The 20,093-nt window shown below is 40.0% G+C and overlaps 1 protein-coding gene across 9 annotated transcripts in view; it reads left to right on the top strand.

Moving 5' to 3' along the window:
• Window positions 1-20,093, top strand: part of LOC124796383 (transcriptional repressor CTCFL) — a 149,483-nt gene that overhangs the window by 17,678 nt on the left and 111,712 nt on the right. For 7 of the 9 annotated variants that reach the window (XM_047260545.1, XM_047260544.1, XM_047260552.1 and 4 more), the window contains 6 exons: window positions 4,816-4,962; window positions 6,751-6,867; window positions 6,987-7,096; window positions 14,474-14,683; window positions 14,764-14,876; window positions 14,968-15,137. In XM_047260545.1, coding sequence (XP_047116501.1) covers window positions 4,816-4,962; window positions 6,751-6,867; window positions 6,987-7,096; window positions 14,474-14,683; window positions 14,764-14,876; window positions 14,968-15,137 — 867 coding nt within the window. The remainder of the gene's footprint in view (window positions 1-4,815; window positions 4,963-6,750; window positions 6,868-6,986; window positions 7,097-14,473; window positions 14,684-14,763; window positions 14,877-14,967; window positions 15,138-20,093) is intronic. The other 2 variants (XM_047260550.1, XM_047260549.1) reach the window with 2 other exon arrangements.

Here is a 20,093-nt window from a genome sequence, read left to right as displayed (position 1 = left end):
ATTTCATGTGTATGTTTGTGTGTCTATCGACCTGCCAGCACTTTCGTTCGGTAAGTCACATCATCTGTGTTTTATATATATATATATATATATATATATATATATATATATATATATATATATGGAAACATTCCACGTGGGAAAAATTATATATAAAAACAAAGATGAGGTGACTTAACCGAACAAAAGCGCTGGCAGGTCGATAGACACACAAACAAACACAAACATACACACAAAATTCAAGCTTTCGCAACAAACTGTTGCCTCATCAGGAAAGAGGGAAGGAGAGGGGAAGACGAAAGGAAGTGGGTTTTAAGGGAGAGGGTAAGGAGTCATTCCAATCCCGGGAGCGGAAAGACTTACCTTAGGGGGAAAAAAGGGACAGGTATACACACGCACACACGCACATATCCATCCACACATACAGACACAAGCAGACATATTTAAAGACATATTTAAATATGTCTGCTTGTGTCTGTATGTGTGGATGGATATGTGCGTGTGTGCGTGTGTATACCTGTCCCTTTTTTCCCCCTAAGGTAAGTCTTTCCGCTCCCGGGATTGGAATGACTCCTTACCCTCTCCCTTAAAACCCACTTCCTTTCGTCTTCCCCTCTCCTTCCCTCTTTCCTGATGAGGCAACAGTTTGTTGCGAAAGCTTGAATTTTGTGTGTATGTTTGTGTTTGTTTGTGTGTCTATCGACCTGCCAGCGCTTTTGTTCGGTAAGTCACCTCATCTTTGTTTTTTTATATATAGTCTTATACCTCAATGAGGAACTTGAAACTTCCAGTACAAGGCAGGAGCATGTAGAGGAGCTATGTCTCAAGTTTAAAAGAATAGTTGGCTATGCACTGGACAGATATGTACCCAGTAGAACAGTTCATAATAGGAGGAATCTCCTTCGTGGTACAGAGACTACTGCATAATAAGTGTAAAACAAAGCTTAGGACTGTAGATAGAGAGATGCTGAATGAAACATGTTTAGCTGTCAGGAGAGCAATGCGTGATGCTTCAGCGACTATCGCAGCAGAATATTGTTAAATGATCTTTCACAAAACCGAAGAAACCCTGGTTGCATGTAAAGGCTGTTAGTGGCATCAAAGTTAGTGTCCAGACTCTAGTGAATGAGACACAAACTGAAATGCTTAACTCTTGTTTTCAAATATTTCTTTACAAAGGAAAACCCAGGAGAATTGCTCAAATTTAGTCCTTGTACCACTGGAAAGATGAGTGAAATCAGTATTAGTGTCAGTGGTGTTGAGAAACAGCTGAAATCATTGAAATTGAACAAAGCTCCATGGCATGATGGAACCTCTATCAGATTCTTTATTGAACTTGTAGCTGAGTTAGCCTCTCTTGCAACTGTAATCTGTCTTAGATCGCTCAAATAAAACACCTTGCCCAGTTGGTGGAACAAAGCACAGGAGACACCTGTCTACAAGAAGGGTAGTAGAAGTTATCCGCAAAACTACTGTCCAGTATCTTTGACTTCAGTTTGTCGTAGAATCTTGGAATGTTTTCTTACCTCAAACATGAGGTAAACTGACGACCACTTTGTTATTCTGATCCCAGAATAGTGTGTTGCACTTTGGTGAATGTTACATATTCGATTGTAAAATTAATTAGTCTTGACTTAATCTGGATGGATGATTGAAGACGATGTAAATGGAAATTGTCACAAAAGTTTAGTTATGGATGAGGCAGCTGGCTGGTTGAGATTTTTTTAAAAGTTTTTTTATTTTATTTTACCGGCGAAGACAATCAACATGAGGTAAGTTATAATGCGTACCACTTCCGTGGCATTTAGTGAGCTCCAAATTTCGTCTGCAGTTAACACTAACGGCAGCTCTGCTAGCAGTGTTTGAATTAAATTGGGCAAACTTGTGGTTCGTATGTTGAGCAGTTGTCAGGTGCATGTGCTATTTGCTGCAAGGAATAAATACCTCAACTTTGGCATCTGCACCATGAGGATGGTAGAAACTTTTACAGCACCCTTGATATTTATACAATCAAAAGTTCCCTTAATAAGTCCACCTGGATTTGATAGAGACAGGCTGTCAGGGAGTACAAACACCTTTACAATTGGAATGGCTAAGGAAAAGTAACCAACCTAAAGGCTCCTACAAGAAAGAGAACACATCCAGTAAGCTCAAGTGTTGTGGTAGTTTATGTAAAGAGAAGAGAGAACATTTTGGAAGATGTCACTGGGATTACATGTCATTCTGAAAATGATGAATACGTGGCTAGTCCCTGCTTACGGCAAAAGAAGAAAACAACAAATACATCATTGGGCTTCAGCTTTACAACACTCCTCACATTTGCACATATTGTTCTCATCTCTAAAGATCATTGAATGCTCAACATAACCGATTACTGGAAGAATGAGAAAAATGTAGGAGTGGCAGAAGTGTTGGATATTAGATAACTGCCAGGAAAATGCTATCATTTTTACCCTCACTTTCAGTAAGTCAGTGCTTCATGAGTATATTAAAACATGATTAAACCGCCTTAAGATTTGACTATGTTCGTTCAGTCTTGAACTATACCATCTGTCAACAAAGTTGCTCATGAACATGGAGCAACACATTTCCACCTCATGGGCTAATATAACAACGAAAATAATCAATTGCTGATAATATAATATAAATGGACAGATAAAAAATCTAGTCGCCTAGCGGTGGCAGGGGAATACACACACAAAAGGATTTAACTCTTACAAGCTTTCAGAGCCACTGGCTCCTTATCCTGGCAGAAGTGTTGAAGGGGAAGGAAGAGGGTGAAGGAAAAGGAGTGAGAGGTTTAGGGAAGGGGGTACAGTTCAGAAAAGTCACCCAGATCCCCAAGTCACGGAGTTCAGAAAAGTCACCCAGAACCCCAGGTCAGGGGAGACTTACCAGACGGGATGAGAAGGAAACACTGATTGAGTGTTGGGGGCTGCCTTTTTTTTCGGTTTGGAGTAATAGAAATCGTGGGAGTGGCAAAAATGAGAGGCAGAGGGTGGAAAAAGATAGAAAACCGGAAGGAAAGCAGGGAAAAAAATCAGAAAAATTGGTTAACAAGAGGCAATGAGTGGGAGAGAACTTCTCGCCACAAGAGTGGTCTATATGATCCGAAAAAATGATTGGAAAAAAGCCCCCAACAATCAGTCTTTCCTTCTCATCCCATCCGGTAAGTCTCCCCTGACCGCCGGTCGCGGTGGTCTAGTGGTTCTAGGTGCGCAGTCCGGAACCGCGGGACTGCTACGGTCGCAGGTTCGAATCCTGCCTCGGGCATGGATGTGTGTGATGTTCTTAGGTTAGTTAGGTTTAAGTAGTTCTAAGTTCTAGGGGACTGATGACCACAGAAGTTAAGTCCCATAGTGCTCAGAGCCATTTGAACCATCTCCCCTGACCGGGGGTTCTGGGTGATTTTCTGAACTGTACCCCTTTCCCTAAACATCTCCACTTCTTTTCCTTCACCCACTTCCTTCCCCTTCAACCCTTCTAACAGAAGAAGGAACCACTGGCTCTGTAAGCTGGTAGATGTTAAATCCTTTTGAGTATGTTCCCCTGCCGCTGCTTGGTGAATAGATATTTTGTGTGTCCATTTACATTATATTTCCGTCTCATATTTATACAAATTACTGAGTGAGGTGTCAAGTTACAAGCAAGGTTGCCCTGTGTTTAATAAGGTAGAGCTAACACACGAATTAAGATTGCCCAACAAGTGATTGTGTCATGAGATAAAGAAGGTGTACAAGGCACTAAAGCTTCCACATTTAGTCATTTGAAAAATTTAAAGACTGAAGGTGGGAGAACATATATTTAGGATAATAAGAGTTATCTTTGAACTATGAACATGTTTATTATGGTCGAAGAGCTCCCGCAAGCAACCTTACAACCTGATCTAGAATCTCTTGTGACAATGAAGGAGTAACAAGGATCATTGCACCCTGATCTATACTTACTTGACTACTCTGCAATTCACACTTAAATTCTTGTCAGATCATTCTCTGAACTACCTTCAGACTATTTCGCTACCGTTCCCCACTCTTAACAGCGTGTAGGAAAAATGAATACTTAAATCTTTCTGTTTGAGTTCTGGTTTCTGTTATTTTATTATGATGATCATTTCTCCCTATGCACATTGGTGACAATAAAATATTTTCACATTTAGAGGAGGAAGTTGGTGACTGAAATTTCGTGAAAAGATCATGCCACAACAAAAATGCTTTTGTTTAAGTGAGTGCCAGTCCAACTCACTTATCATATCCATGACACTCTCTGTCCTATTCCGTGATGATGCAAAACCCATGCTTGTGAGGGAATGATTGTCTAGACTACATTTGGGGAGTATCTGTTCAATAGGTGCACACACCCTTCAAAGAGTCTATGTGATTTAGAGAATTGTTTACTCATTTGTTTGTTGTGTGATAGTAGCTATTGCACATGTGCAGGTCATAATTATATCTTGCTTGTTGACAACTTGAAGACTATATTTCCATTTTAACATATATTTGTTTTGTATTAACTGGAATGCTGTAAATTTGATTCCTTTTTTTGTTATCATTTCATTGTAGTCATTGAGCTCACCATCCATCCTTGATACTCTTGAGTGTATATTTTCCTACTTCATATTGTTAGGAACGTTTGGATTAAAGTGTTTAATGATGAATTTACTGGTATTCAGCATTCTCTGTTTCTTCTTTCAGTTGCCTCAGTTTACCTGTTTGCATTGTGACAGATGACAAGTTCAAGTTAGTATTACTGTACAACAGAGAGAAAGAGAGAGAGAGAGAAATTTTTCTGTTTATTAAGATGTTGTGTATTTTTAAGGACTTGCTTCGGCCTCTGCACTTACCGCTGTGCAGATCAAAATGGAAGGCCAAGAAAATCCTGAAACCATATCGGATATACAGAATTACCTGGAAACATTCAATAAAGAAATCCAAGGAGGAGAACAAACTGTTCAACATGTTACAGGTACCATAAACATAGTATTTTCAGTCTCTGTAGTCAAAAGTGTCCCTAAGGGAGCTGTAGAATTTAGCCAATGAGCTATGAATTGTAACCCCTTAATATATTGATTTTTATACAAATTATATTCCAAAAAATAATATTTTTTATTAATGATATATGTCCTATAATGAATGACATTACATGTAGACCTGTAAAGTAGCTTTTAAAGCTCAAAATAATGAGTTACAAATTTTCAACAATCACCATTAATAGTATCTGGAGTATACTCATGCACCGATCTGTGACTAAAGTATCCTGAAACATAGTCATTTTTTAGTTTCTGCGTGTATGTGAAATTAAACCATATGTTCCACAATGGTTTTCTGTGAATTGAATTGAAATCTTGGAGGAGCGGTGTGGAGTACAAGACTTCACTTTCTTTCCGTCTCATCCCATCCTGTAAGTCAAGCCTGACCCAGCGTTCTGGGTGACTTTTCCAAATCCTCCCCATTTCCTAAACTTCACCAGTCCTTTTTTCTTCTCCTGTCTTCTTTCCTATTCAACCCTTCTGCTGGAAGAAGGAGCCATTGGCTCCGAAAGCTCGCAAATTTCTATATCTATATATGGTGTTCTCGTGCTGCTGCTTGGTGAAAGGATTTTGTATCTGTCACATTATAGAAACATTATTAAGTAGTGGAAGCAGCATTTAATATAAAGTAGATGATATGAACTGCAGACTTGAATAATCTTGGATCTGAAAGTAATTTAAGAAATAAATCATGTACAGTATGTTTCTCATTGCACTGCAACATTGCAGTTGTGGTTGCAGAAAGCTAGAAAATGTGAATGTTCTAATGAGTAATTTTAACAATTCTTCCAGTGTAACATGATGTCATTGGCAGACATTTTGCCAAGGTTGTTTTGACTACACTGCAAAAGTTTCACTGGGAAGTCCTTACACATTCTCCATGCAGTTCCTGCCTCTCCCCATGTGATTTCCATATTTTTGGGAGCACTGAAGAATGACATTCATGGCCATTGGTTTGATTTAGATGAAGAGGTGCTCTCCTGGACACTGTCATGGTTCCATAGGCAACCGTAAACGTTTTTCTGCAGTGGGATAAATGTATGAACAATTATGATGATTGCTTTTGGAATAATAAACAGTCTACTTACTTTTTTCCATCTGTATGGTTTTCATTTGACTGCCACGTATGGTTCTTTATTAACTTCTGTAAATTTCTTCAGGAGATATTCATAAGTGGACTGTGTTATATTCTTTTAATATGTTAAATTCCTTTTCCTTTTGTGTTAGAGAAACCTCCAGATTTACTACTGAACACTCAACAGATAATTTTTTCCATCACTATTTTGTATTTCTTCAAGAACTTTAATTTGCAAGACATATATCTTCTCTTGTGCATAAGTGAATCTTTTCAGTTGTTCTCTATTACATGCCGTACACATGTACAGCATTACTACTAATTGTTATGTAATTAAGATTATTTTCATGGTCAGATAACACTTGCATTCTGTGCATAAATTCCCCCTTAACAATCTTTCTGGAGCACATATTAAGTATGGAATGATAATATGATAATGACCTATACCACATCAATGTGTGGAGCACAGTCACATGTAACAGAAAACAGCATTCACAATCAAGATACATTCTTTTTCAGTAGCCTTACCCTGCCCCCTCTTTCACTGTGATTACAGATTGCAAAAGCAGTATGAAGTCATAGTTGATGTTTGTTTTTTCCATCCTAGATGTTATATTTGGAATAATCTCACCTTATGAACTGTTTTCAGCTGAAGTAGTTACCACTGAAGAAAATGCCGAGGAGGGAACTTATTTTGTGGACCAGTCAGGTCATTACTATTATCAAGCAAATGGTGATCAGCAGCCAGTTATGACAGTTGTATCAGGTCAGCAAGTTCTCATTTTTCTTCTTTGTGTAATAATATTCTTATTTTGATTTGGTTTCACTCAAACATGTATTTAATACATTTATTGTGCCACACATACTGATACTCACTTATTGCAGAGACATCAGCAGAAGTAACAGATGGGGCTTCAGAAGCAACATATGTAACTATGCCTCAGGAGAGTACTCATGTTGAAGAAACCATTACAGGGTTGGAGTCATCTCAGGAGGTACAGTTAAATTATACTACTTCTCAGCACTTTTCACCTTACAGAGTATTTCATCTTATTGATAGAAAAACTATGGTAAATGGTGATGCTAAAGATATGTAAGTCCACATTTAACATGTGTGCAGTTGATGGTGATAGAAAATGACAGCGAATTAACCTCCCAGTAGCTGCCGAGAGGTCTACATCTACATCTACATTTATACTCCGCAAGCCACCCAACGGTGTGTGGCGGAGGGCACTTTACGTGCCACTGTCATTACCTCCCTCGTCGTGTACGGTTCGTGGGAAGAACGACTGCCAGAAAGCCTCCGTGTGCGCTCGAATCACTCTGATTTTACATTCGTGATCTCCTTGGGAGATATAAGTAGGGGGAAGCAATATATTCGATACGTCATCCAGAAATGCACCCTCTCGAAACCTGGACAGTAAGCTACACCGTGATGCAGAGCGCCTCTCTTGCAGAGTCTGCCACTTGAGTTTGCTAAACATCTCCGTAACGCTATCATGCTTACCAAATAACCCTGTGACGAAATACGCCGCTCTTCTTTGGATCTTCTCTATCTCCTCTGTCAACCCGACCTGGTACGGATCCCACACTGATGAGCAATACTCAAGTATAGGTTGAACGAGTGTTTTGTAAGCCATCTCCTTTGTTGATGGACTACATTTTCTAAGGACTCTCACAATGAATCTCAACCTGGCACCCGCCTTACCAACAATTAATTTTATATGATAATTCAACTTCAAATCATTCCGTACGCATACTCCCAGATATTTTACGGAAGTAACTGCTACCAGTGTTTGTTCCGCTATCATATAATCATACATTAAAGGATCCTCCTCCTTTCTATGTATTCGCAATACATTACATATGTCTATGTTAAGGGTCAGTTGCCACTCCCTGCACCATGTGCCTATCCGCTGCAGATCTTCCTGCATTTTGCTGCAATTTTCTAATGCTGCAACTTCTCTGTATGCTAGAGCATCATCTGTGAAAAGCTGCATGGAACTTCCGACACTATCTACTAGGTATTTATGTATATTGTTAAAAGCAATGGTCCCATAGCACCCCCCTGTGGCATGCCAGAGGTTACTTTAACGTCTGTAGACGTCTCTCCATTGAGAACAACATGCTGTGTTCTGTTTGCTAAAAACTCTTCAATCCAGCCACACAGCTGGGCTGATATTCCATAGGCTCTTACTTTGTTTATCAGGCGACAGTGTGGAACTGTATTGAACACCTTCCAGAAGTCAAGGAAAATGGCATCTACCTGGGAGCCTGTATCTAATATTTTCTGGGTGTCATGAACAAATAAAGCGAGCTGGGTCTCACACGATCGCTGTTTCCAGAGTCCATGTTGATTCCTGCAGAGTAGATTCTGGGTTTCCAGAAATGACATGATACATGAGCAAAATACATGTTCTAAAATTCTACAACAGATCTATGTCAGAGATCTAGGCCTATAGTTTTGCGTATCTGCTCGAAGACCCTTCTTGAAAACTGGAACTACCTGTGCTCTTTTTCCAATCATTTGGAACCTTCCATTCCTCTAGAGGCTTGCGGTACATGGCTGTTAGAAGGGTCATCGTGCAAGCACCTGCGTGGTGTTCTGTTTTGCAGGGAGAGTATTTTACAGCTTCTCTTCAGTTGTGTGCTGCCTGCTAAATAACAGAATTGCCATGTTTGCTGTTCTGAATAACAAGTTTTTGTTTTTGATTTTCTAACAGTGGAAGCAAATTGTGAATGTTAAATTAGCATGTAGCACAGGAAAGATCAACCACAATAAACAGAATAAGATGACAGTATGGCCAGAAATGTCCACCAGCGAGAAACGGGGTGAGGCAGGGCCTCAGAGAAGACAATAACAAAATGAAGAAAGAGTTCCATATTGTGAGCAATATCTGAGGTTCATCCATTAAGCTGGAAACAACTGGATAGAGACCTACAATGATTTGACTGGTGAACTTCAATACCAGCCCGAGATGACACCGATGGAGAATGATACCACACTTTGAATGACCAGGACACTGTGAGGAAGAAGATGAAGGAGTACCCCATTGAAGAACCAATTAGAACAGTTCTTCAGAATACAATGCCAGGAGTTAAGGCCCTGCTATGTGGACTAAAATGGATATTCAATGTGAAAACAGTGCATCAAGTTCTGTTAAACTTCAGATTTAATGCCATGGCAAGACTTCACAGTCAAACAAATAAGGAGAAACCACCACTGTTTATTCTGGCTGTAGATCCATCGGAAGATGTGGCTAGTTTGAAGAAGGTAGAAGAAATCTTCAAGGTCAAGTACCTCATGGCCCTTGATGTCAAGACTGAACCCCTCCCAGCAGGATTTGACATTAAACCACTGTGTTTTAAATGTGAAGGGTAAGGACATAGTGAAATATTACACGTGCTCCCCAGGTAATGCTAAATGAGCTGGAACGAATTGGCAGTCAGATCAGATATTGGATTTCCTGGCTACAAACATTCAGACAAATGAAAATCAAGTTATTGTATTTAGATAAAGATAGAAAAAGTTTTTGCTTCTGGGCATCAGAAAAATTTTGCACATAAACAAACTGTGAAAAAATAATGGTTTCCAGAACAAATGATTACTTCATTTAAGAGAAGGTTATGAAACTGAACACTTAATGGGTTGATGATGTCACCTTCAGACAGTGTAGGTACAACAGAACAGAATTAAAGGCAAATAATAGAATTGTTCCACTTCAACAGTTAAAGAGAAAAAGCCATTCCTTAAGTCACTGAGGAGAGAACTATGACATTAATAATAGGAAACAGCAGAGCAAATGAATGGTTACTCTGCACTTGGTTGGGCCTGTTTGCATTACTGTTTTTGCTGTCCTTCTCACCTACATCATTGTGATCCTCCTCATGTTAGCACTCAGTTTATTCTCTTATAAAAGGTACACATCCTGGCATCCAACATCCGATGTCTTTAAAGGAAGTTAAATAGTTTTAGCTAGCATTAATTTAGCTTCATCTACCTGGTAAGAATTAAGCTACCTACCAGCCAGCCAAACAGGTGACAGCAGCGTTAAGCCCCTACATTGGTAAATGTATGCTCTACACCTTTGTAACCAGCGCCTTATAGTGGGCTTTGATGTGGTTTCCCTTTTCACCATAGTGGCAGTTGCCAATTGCCTCAGCAATGACTAACTTCCTCAAATTCACCCTCATATCTACATTCTTTCTCATTGGTGTTAACTATTATGAACAAACGGAGGCATCGCCTTGATATGCCCTCTGTGACTGGTTGTGGCAAAGTTATTCATGGAGGATTTTGAAGAGAAAGCTCTGGAAAAAGCTACATTGAAGATGACATCCTTTTTCAGGTATATTGATGACACATTTGTTGTATGGCCACATGGAAGTGAAAGGCTTCCAGGGTTTCTCCAAGATCTGAAGTCTCTGTGCCACAAGATCAAATTTGCTATGCAGGAGGAATGGAATGATGAACACCCTTTTCTGGATGCCCTAGTCAGGCATAAAGTGCACAATTGTATAGTACACAGTATGTACTGGAAAACCACCGACACTGATTTGTATTTCCATGCCTCCAGCTGCCATCATCTGTCCATGCAATGAAGGATAAAGAAAGCCTACCAAGGCTGCACAGCCACCTTAACAGCTTATTCAAGAAAATGAATGTGGGGGAAGACAAATCAGATGTGCTTCCAGACAGAAGACACAGGCCCAGCAAATAGAAAACGACGAGGAGCACGACAGTGGCGTATTTGTCATACACCGATAAAGTATCAAACAATATCACCAGAATCTTGATTCAGTGTAACATCAGATGTGTTTTCTGTCTACCCTCAAAAAGCGTACTCTGTTAGGGACAGTGAAGGATGACTTCCGGTCCATAAATGCAAAGGCAGAAACGCATACATCAGGTGGACTGTGCAGACAGTCAAAGAAAGGTAGAAGGAGCACAGGAGATGCTCTAAACTTGAACAACCAACAAAATCTGCAGTTGCAATAGTGTTATGGCAGACCTCATTGTCTTGGGTCTGTATTCTAAGTGTGTAAGTGTGGATGTTGCAATGTGAGTGACCTGATCAGTAGGTACACTCTCAGTAAAGCACGGTATCAGCACTCAGCCGACTAGAGTCACAACATCAGCCAAGAGCAACTTCCGCACCCTGCGGGGGCCTCATAAGCACTGAGGGGCTGAATCTCATATCCAGTACATGACAATCGCATTCCCCCATCACTCCGCCTGATGCACCATGTGATTGGGTAGTGAGGGAAGGGGTGGGTAGCAATAAGAGTATAAAGAGGGCAAGATGTAGCAAAGACATTCATTCTACAGGTATCACTTGAAGGTGCGGCAAGGTAAGCTGTTGACATATTGTGTGTTACATAAACAACTGAACCTGTCTGGACATCTGAGAGCAATAGAAACTGTTGATTTGCCAGGAAAGCCTGTAATATCATGTCAGCAAGTTATTGACATCTGGTAGTTTGCCCAACCTTTCATGGAACAATCTGTACACTGGGCAAGTTTTATATTTCACAAGACGATTAGTATTCCGAATTCCAATACTGCTTACAGTGAACTTTTATTTTTCCACAGTCTTGTATAGTAAATTTCAGAATTTTATAGCAATGAGTAATTGACTTTCCAGAGGAATGTCATGGCAACTTTTTGTCTCATTTTCTAAAGTGTCAGCATGAGTGACAAGTTTACCACATTGTTTCTAATTTGTTGAAAATTAAGGAATTTAGGATTATTTCCTATTTATTTACTTAGTTTAGTGTTAGTAACCATGAGCCCTTTGTTTTGAAAGTCATAGTTTGTATCACACACTGTTCCAATTATAACAGTGTAATAATAATAATAATAATAATAAGCAGGTAATTTTCAGTCTTTCTTAGGGTTCTTATTATTTTTTCAGTGTTTCTTCATTTTCTCCCCAAAAGACTTCTTTTGTTCCTTCTCTGGTCCACTGGTCAGTATGGTTTTGGTTCCGTCTCTGGAGTAAACTTCCACTCTTCAATTTCACTTCTGAATGTATTCATGTCAGATGAGTTTTTTACGTCAATTTTTGTTTTTGTCAAATCCTTCTTAACTTCAGTTACCCAGGGTATTGATGCTTTAAGTGATGTCACATAGTCCAATTGACGTTTTGTTAGTCTGTTTCCAGGTAATCTGTCTAGGTGTCCATAGAACTTTATTCGTCTCTTTCTGATATCAATTTCAATGTTTGATATTTTTTGTGTTGTCTCGAAGGTTTGCAGACTGTATCAATCTTGTGTCTATCGTGATCCCAGAATTTTTCTAATATCTAGACCTGTTGGTTCAATAATTTCATCAAGATACTTAGTATTTCATTCTGTTGATTTCACTATAATTTGTTTTAAGTTTCCAGATATCCAACTTGGAACACATGAATTCAGTCTTCTCAAAAGTGATTTGCAGGCAAGCCTTCTCTGCACTTTCTTTGAGGGTCTTGATTTGTTTTGCTGCTGTTCCTTTACTGTCAGTTAGAATCACTTAGTCATCTGAAAACCCTAAATATGGAATGTTCAATTTTCCTTGACCTCTTCCTAGTTTGATTGGCTTCCAAAAGTTTTGTTTTCTTAGTTCCATTTCCCATTCTTTCATTCCTTTGTCTAAAACTATGCTTAATTGTAGAGGTGAGATCCCATTTCCTGTCTTACTGCTGTTCTAAAAATGGTTCTGAAATTTCATCTATAAATTTAATTTTTGATTTGGTTTCTGTCAGTATGTGTTCAATCAGATTTCAAGTTTGGATGTATGGTTCTCATTCTTTTAGAATATTGCATAGAGATTGTTTGTTTATAGAATCATATGCTTCTTTTGCAGACTATTGGTTTCGGTGTGATTGGTTTAATTTTTAAAATAGTTTTAAGATTAAAGTTCTGTTCTGGGCATGATCTGTTTGGTCGAAAGCCTGCTTGGTATTTGAAATTGTATGTTCTAGATGTTCTTGTGCCCTCCTTAGGACACAGATGAATAGAATTTTGTAAGTGACCAGCAAAAGTGAAATGCCTCTGTACTTGTTTACATCTGATCTCTCTCCCTTTTTGCAAGTGAACATTTCCAATCGTCTGGAATATTTTCTGGCTGCCAAATTTTTTGGGTGACTTGAGTGATTTCTTTTAAGGAATTTGGACTCAGTTGAGCTTTCATTGGTTTGTTCTGGTTGTAATCATGTTTTAATCTGGGGAATCTCGTACTTGGCTGTGAGCACTTTAGAAGTTTTTGGAAATATTTGGCTAAGTCTTGACAATTTTCTTTGTTAGTTAGTCTCAGTTTTCCGTCTTGTTTCGTGGAACAGATGTTTCATGGAGTGTATCCTTTGATTTGATTTGCAAATGTTTTGTGAAAGTCGTGTGTTTTGTGGTTCCTAAAGTCTTCTTCGACTAATTTTAAATGTTCGTTAAGATATTTTCTTTTAGTTTGTCAAAGTATTTTAGCTGTTTGTTTTCTGACTTCAAAAAATTTCTGTTATGGTGGTTTCTGATTTGTCCCAATCGTAGTTTAAGAAGGCTCGTTGTCTCTCTTTTACTGTGTTATCACAATTTGGACTTTTTTCTTTAATGGGATCAGTTCTCTTGCCATTTGTATAATTTTTGTTTGGAAATTTCTCCAGCTGTTTGTAGGTTGTTTTTTTTTCCCATGCTTCTGTAATTTTTGATTCTTGAATTTTTTCATATCAAATTGGGGAATTAATGGTCTTTTCTTTCAACATTTCCCTTTTTGGTGTGAATTAAATTCTGACTCCAGTTAGATAGTGGACAGAATCTACATTTTCCTCTCTGCGGAACTGAACGTCATTTATTTCCCTTTGGAAATCAGAGGAGATTGCAGCACGGTCTATTTGAAATTCAGCTACCTAAAGGATTGGAGATTGCCATGTTTTTTGTTTCATAGGGTTTTTTGGTTGGTAGGACATGTACTAAGGCATCAAGGGATCACCAATTTAGTACTGGAGGGCAGTGTGGTGGGTAAAAATCGTAGAGGGAGACCAAGAGATGAATACACTAAGCAGATTCAGAAGGATGTAGGTTGCAGTAGGTACTGGGAGGTGAAGAAGCTTGCACAGGATAGAGTAGCATGGAGAGCTGCATCAAACCAATCTCAGGACTGAAGACCACAACAACAACAACAACAACAACAATTGGGTTTTTTTGAATATATATTTTTCCTCTCTTTTTCCAATTTGTGCGTTGAAATCACTGAGAAGAATTTTTACATCCTCCTTTGTAATTTTGGACATTTCAAAAGTTTTTTCCCAAAATTGTTTTGTCTTCTTTATTTTTATTTATTTATTTATTAATTTATTAATTGTGAGATGCATTTGAGTGACAAAATTACATCTTTCTAGGCTGTGACTGCCAATGGAGCTGATACTAGTATGATTCTAAACACAACAGATACATATCAGACAGTCACAATAGTACCATCAGATACAAATCCAGGAGAGGTCTCATATGTTCTCATTGTGCAGCAACCTGATGAAAAGGATGACAAAACTGATGACCAAGATCTTACTGTCTATGACTTTGACGAAGGTGAAGAAGGTGGGATTGCAATGGTATGTGCTTTTGAATTAGTTCATTCAGCACTAAAAAATATTTGTGGACCCCTGTTTCACATTAATTTTGTTGATTTCAGGAGTCAGGTGATGAAGACGACAAAACTAAGATTATTAAAATCTTGCCCAAGAAGTCACAGACTGTAACACAAGCTCATATGTGTAATTATTGCAATTACACAAGCCCAAAAAGGTGAGACTTTATCCTCAGAATGTCATATTCCAACAAGTAACCTGCAGTAGACAAGAGGGATGCAATTTCTGACAAATTTATACTGTTTCAGATACTTACTTTCCCGCCACATGAAGTCACACTCTGAGGAACGGCCACACAAGTGCAGTGTTTGTGAAAGAGGATTCAAAACTTTAGCATCTCTTCAGAACCATGTCAATACACATACTGGCACTAAGCCTCACCGTTGTAAATTTTGTGACAGTGCTTTTACAACATCAGGTAAATAATATCTGTCAGCTTATTTTTTAAATAAACATTACACTTCTCACTCATAAATGCAAGAGTACTATCAGAACAAGGGTTTTACTAAAAGCAATGAAAAGAAAACATTATTTAACCAGAAAAAAATGCAGTGTGTCAGATGAACATATAAAAAAATATGGATTAGTATAATTTTATCAACAAGTGATTCTTCAGTTTTTTCAGACATTCTTGCCCTGTTTGATCCTTAGTTGTCCTAACCTTCCATGTGCAAATTTACCTTTATACCCCTTTTTTTAATTAATAAGTCTCCACATAAATATAAAAAAATGAACCAGTGATGAAGTTTCTTTGTCTTATTCTGATGTTGCATTGGAAAGTATTTTCCATATGTTGTCATTTTTAGTGGCATAAACTATTTGTTTGTGGTTCAAAGAGGGTCAGTAGTAGGTAACAAACATTTTTCTGTGTATGGTGTTAAATTTGTTAAAATATTTGAAAATTTCAAGTTGTACATGGTGAAATAGAGAGCAACTATGCCATCGGTTTCGCATATTACTTGAGACCATTGGGGTTCTTGGGTTCTTTGCGGAAAGAGACCAGACATCGAGGTCATCGGTCTCATCGGATTAGGGAAGGACAGGGAAGGAAGTCGGCCGTGCCCTTTCAAAGGAATCATCCCAGCATTTGCCTGAAGCGATTTAGGGAAATCATGGAAATCCTGAATCAGGATGGCCGGACGCGGTATTGAACCATCGTCCTCCCGAATGCGAGTCCAGTGTCTAACCACTGCGCCACCTCGCTCGGTACTTGAGACCATTCCCAGAACATCTTCACAATAGGTCATCTTATATTAAATACATTTCTTTAGAGAACTCCCCACATTATCAGTACCTGTGCAAACACACAGGGGTGGTGGAAATAGGAGGAGTTATGAGATGGGGAGGAGCAAAGATAGCAAGTTATAGGCTGCTGCTGCCTGGTGGAGTATGCAGGGACCTGGTGGGAACAGGATAGGGCTGTCAGATGCAGTGTCGGGAGGCTGTGCTGGGAGCGGAGGAGGTGGGGGTGGGGGTTGCGAAAGAGAGATAGATAGAGAGAGAGAGAGAGAGAGAGAGAGAGAGAGAGAGAGAGAAGTAAAGAAGGGGAAAAGAGTTACAGGTGCACTGGCTGGATTGAAGACATATATATATGTAGTACTGGAGTGGGAACAGGGAAGGGGATAGGTGGGTGGGAGACTGCGACCAACAATGGTATAGGCCACAGGGGTTACAGGAATGAAGGATATGTTGTACGGAGAGCTTCCACCTGTACAATTCAGAAAAGCTGGTGTAGGTAGGGATAACCAAGATGGCCTGGGCTATGTAACAGTCAAAGTGAAGTGCATCATATTGCGTAGCATGTTCAACAACTGTATGTTCCAGATGTCCCTTAGCCACAGTTTGGTGACAGCCATTCATGCATGCAGAAAGTTTGCTAGTAGTCATGGCCATGTAGAAAGCAGTATTTTGTTTGTAACTACTGCACTTCTGCTGCCAACCAGTTGCCTCATGTCTCATATCTGTGCAGAAGACCTAGATGAAAGTCCTGTCCCATATGTCTTCCAACTCCAACTACAGCTACTCCAGTCCTGTCACAGATATCTCCTATTCCATCAGAGGCAGGGCTACCTGTGAAAGCAGCCATGTGATCTTTTTAGCTACACCCACTATGCTACTTTCTGTGTGATTGTGACAGCTAACAACTTGTCCATCTGCATGGATGGCCAGCGCTAAACTGTGGTCAAAAGACAGCTAGACCACCCAGTTTCTGAACATGATATGCTTCACTTTAGTGACTGCTATATATCCTGTGTCATCCGGATTTTTTCTGCTGACATCAGCTTTTCTGAATTGCACAGTTGCAGGTGAGAACTCTCCCTACAACATATCCTTCATTCCTGTAACCCCTCTGGCCTGTATCTTTGTTAGTCTCTGTCTCCTACCCACCTATCCCCTTCCCTGCTTCCACTCCAGTACTACATATATCTTCTACTCCGCTAAAGCACAAGTCCTTTCCCATTCTCTACTTCTCTCCTCACTCTTCTCCCTCCTCCTCTACCCCCCCCCCCCCCCCCTCTTTTCCCTCAGCACAGACTCCCAACATTGCAACTAACAGCCCTATCCTCTCCCCATCAAATCCCTGCACACTCCGCCAGGCTGCTCTAGTATCTTCCCCGCATTTGTACCCTGCTATTCTTCTCCCTCCGCCTCATGCTTCTGCTTCCTCCTCCTTACCCCCATCACCCATCCCAGCGATTGTTTGTTTGTTAGATGCAGGCATAGTTGGGCTCTGAGACAATGGCCGTGTGTGTGTGTGTGTGTGTGTGTGTGTGTGTGTGTGTGTGTGTGTTTTTTCGTTGTACCTATCTGCGACTCAGTGCATCATTTACATAGTGAGTAGCAGTCTGTCCTTTCCATATTGTTATTCCATTCTGGACTTTCCATTCTTTAATAAGTTGTGAAATAGAATTGCTAGCCAGTACTTACTAGCTGCAGGAGGTGAAATGTATAGTACTGCCAATAGACACACTGTCTAACTTTCAGCTCTAATAATTCCTTTGGTGGGTAGGAGAAAGGGGTATGTTGGGGAAGTCTTCTGAAAGCAGGGTAGTGTGTTCTTGTTATTTATGTCAGTGGCTCTGTAGATTTCACCTGAAGGTCAGTTTTGATAAGCCATTTTGTCTCATAACTGACCAGTGTGATTCTTTATGTGAGGCCACTGCTGATTCCTTACCCTGTACTTGTTCACCAAAGCTACAGCTTCTTATGCAAGCACCTTGATGTCAAGAAGACGTTAAACTGTAATCCTCCTTACATTTTTTCCCTATCAAAAATTTGTTGCAATGCTGCCTGGTGAAAGAAATATCAGTAGGAAACAGTCATGTATACTATTTGTCTTGCAACATTTTATCTGTGCACATTAAAAACCTTCATACTATGTTATTGACAAAATACACTGTTTAGTTAGAATTAATTTCTGTATCAGTTAATAAGAAAGGCCTCCCCAAAACTTAAAAGTACAACATTAAATGCATTCTGTCACTAATTTTGTTGTAAATGTTAAGACAAACTCTCCCTCAAATGTTTGTCAGTGCTGGCAACTTGTATGTTTGACACCTACACTGTTTCTGTAACAGTTACTTAGAATTTACTAAGCCAATTCACAATAAAGCTAAAAATGAAAAAGATGAAAGGGACAACTTGTCCATTATTTGTGTCGTATATGAAAGGCAGAGGACAAACATTTAGGTGTCCCAATAGATTGGGAAACTGGAAAATTTTCATTAAATAATGAAGCATGGTATGTTACACAGATGACATGTGGGAGGAAACTTTATAGATTACATAATAATTACTCAGTTCGTTCTGGAACATCAGAACTGCTGCAGAATCACATGGTACTGTTGTGTGGCAACTTCGTTACCATCTAAAATCGGTACATACCGGTATGCAAGATAGGGTTATACAAGGGTCATAGTGTCTCCTTTTGTCAGCAAAACTGTGTTGTTACTGACCTGGTATTACAATTCTTTTGTGTAGAATATTCCGAATCATGTTTTAGATTAGGAATGTAGTGGGGAAAAAAGTGTAATTTTATGTATGAAATGCATCCACTCTTTTTAAAAAGATAAGTCAGTGTTTGTAATTATGAAAACCCCGATAGGAAAATTGAATGTCCAGTCATTATCGTAGTTTACAACATGTTGCTGTAAATACAACTCTGTGAAACAAATCAAACAATGGAAAGTTCTGGGTGGAATCTTAACAATGTGTAAAGGATAGATTACTATCCACCAGATAGTCCCAAACAAAACAATGGAAAAGACTGCTAAAATAATTAAGCTTTTCGACAAAGTCCTTCTTCCAAAATAGAAACACACACACACACACACACACACACACACACACACACACACACACACACACACACACACCTGCTGTCTTCTGGCACTGCGGCCTTCCTGACTGCAAATGCATCTGACGTGATCAGTAATGTGCTGGGCTGTGGGATGTCCCTGCACCCTCCCACAGCTAGCAGTGTCTTCCCCAAATTGCACCTTGCCTGTTCCATGCCTCCTCCTTACCCCTAGCACCCACGCCAGCCGATTGCTGTCCACATCACGTTGCACACAGTCAGACAGGCCTCAGTGCCCAGAGGCAGTGGCCTCTCCCTCTCCCCCCACCCCTACCATTGCCTACACTCCCAACACCTGACTCACACTCAACGTACAAAACATACAACCTCCTTCCCAGTCATAATGATCAACTACATCTTCATCCACAATTGCTTCACCTATGCAGGCATCACTTACAAACAAATCAGTGGTACAGCAATGGGCGCCCAGATGACACCATCCTGTGCCAGTGTATTCATGGACTGTTTAGAGGAATACTACTTAACCACCTAAAATCTCAAACCCCTCACCTAGTGTGGATTAACTGATGACATATTTGTAACCTGGACTGAGGCTGAGGACACCCAATTCACGTTCCTCCTGAACCAATGGCGCGTAATGGGGCCCCTTAGGGAAATGGCAGCAAGAGAGGGGAAGAAAACCAATGTGCACTCCGTGTGCATACCGGGGGGAGTCATTCCAGATGTGGAAAGGGTCCTTCCGGATGCCATGAAGGGTACAGGGTGCACCCATCTGCAGGTGGTCGCTCATGTCGGCACCAATGATGTGTGTCGCTATGGATCGGAGGAAATCGTCTCTGGCTTCCGGCGGCTATCTGATTTGGTGAAGACTGCCAGTCTCGCTAGCGGGATGAAAGCAGAGCTCACCATCTGCAGCATCGTCGACAGGACTGACTGCGGACCTTTGGTACAGAGCCGAGTGGAGGGTCTGAATCAGAGGCTGAGACGGTTCTGCGACCGTGTGGGCTGCAGATTCCTCGACTTGCGCCATAGGGTGGTGGGGTTTCGGGTTCCGCT

Source organism: Schistocerca piceifrons, chromosome 4, assembly GCF_021461385.2.
Source record: "Schistocerca piceifrons isolate TAMUIC-IGC-003096 chromosome 4, iqSchPice1.1, whole genome shotgun sequence".
Taxonomy (NCBI): domain Eukaryota; kingdom Metazoa; phylum Arthropoda; class Insecta; order Orthoptera; family Acrididae; genus Schistocerca; species Schistocerca piceifrons.
This window is presented reverse-complemented; position numbering and strand designations above follow the sequence as displayed.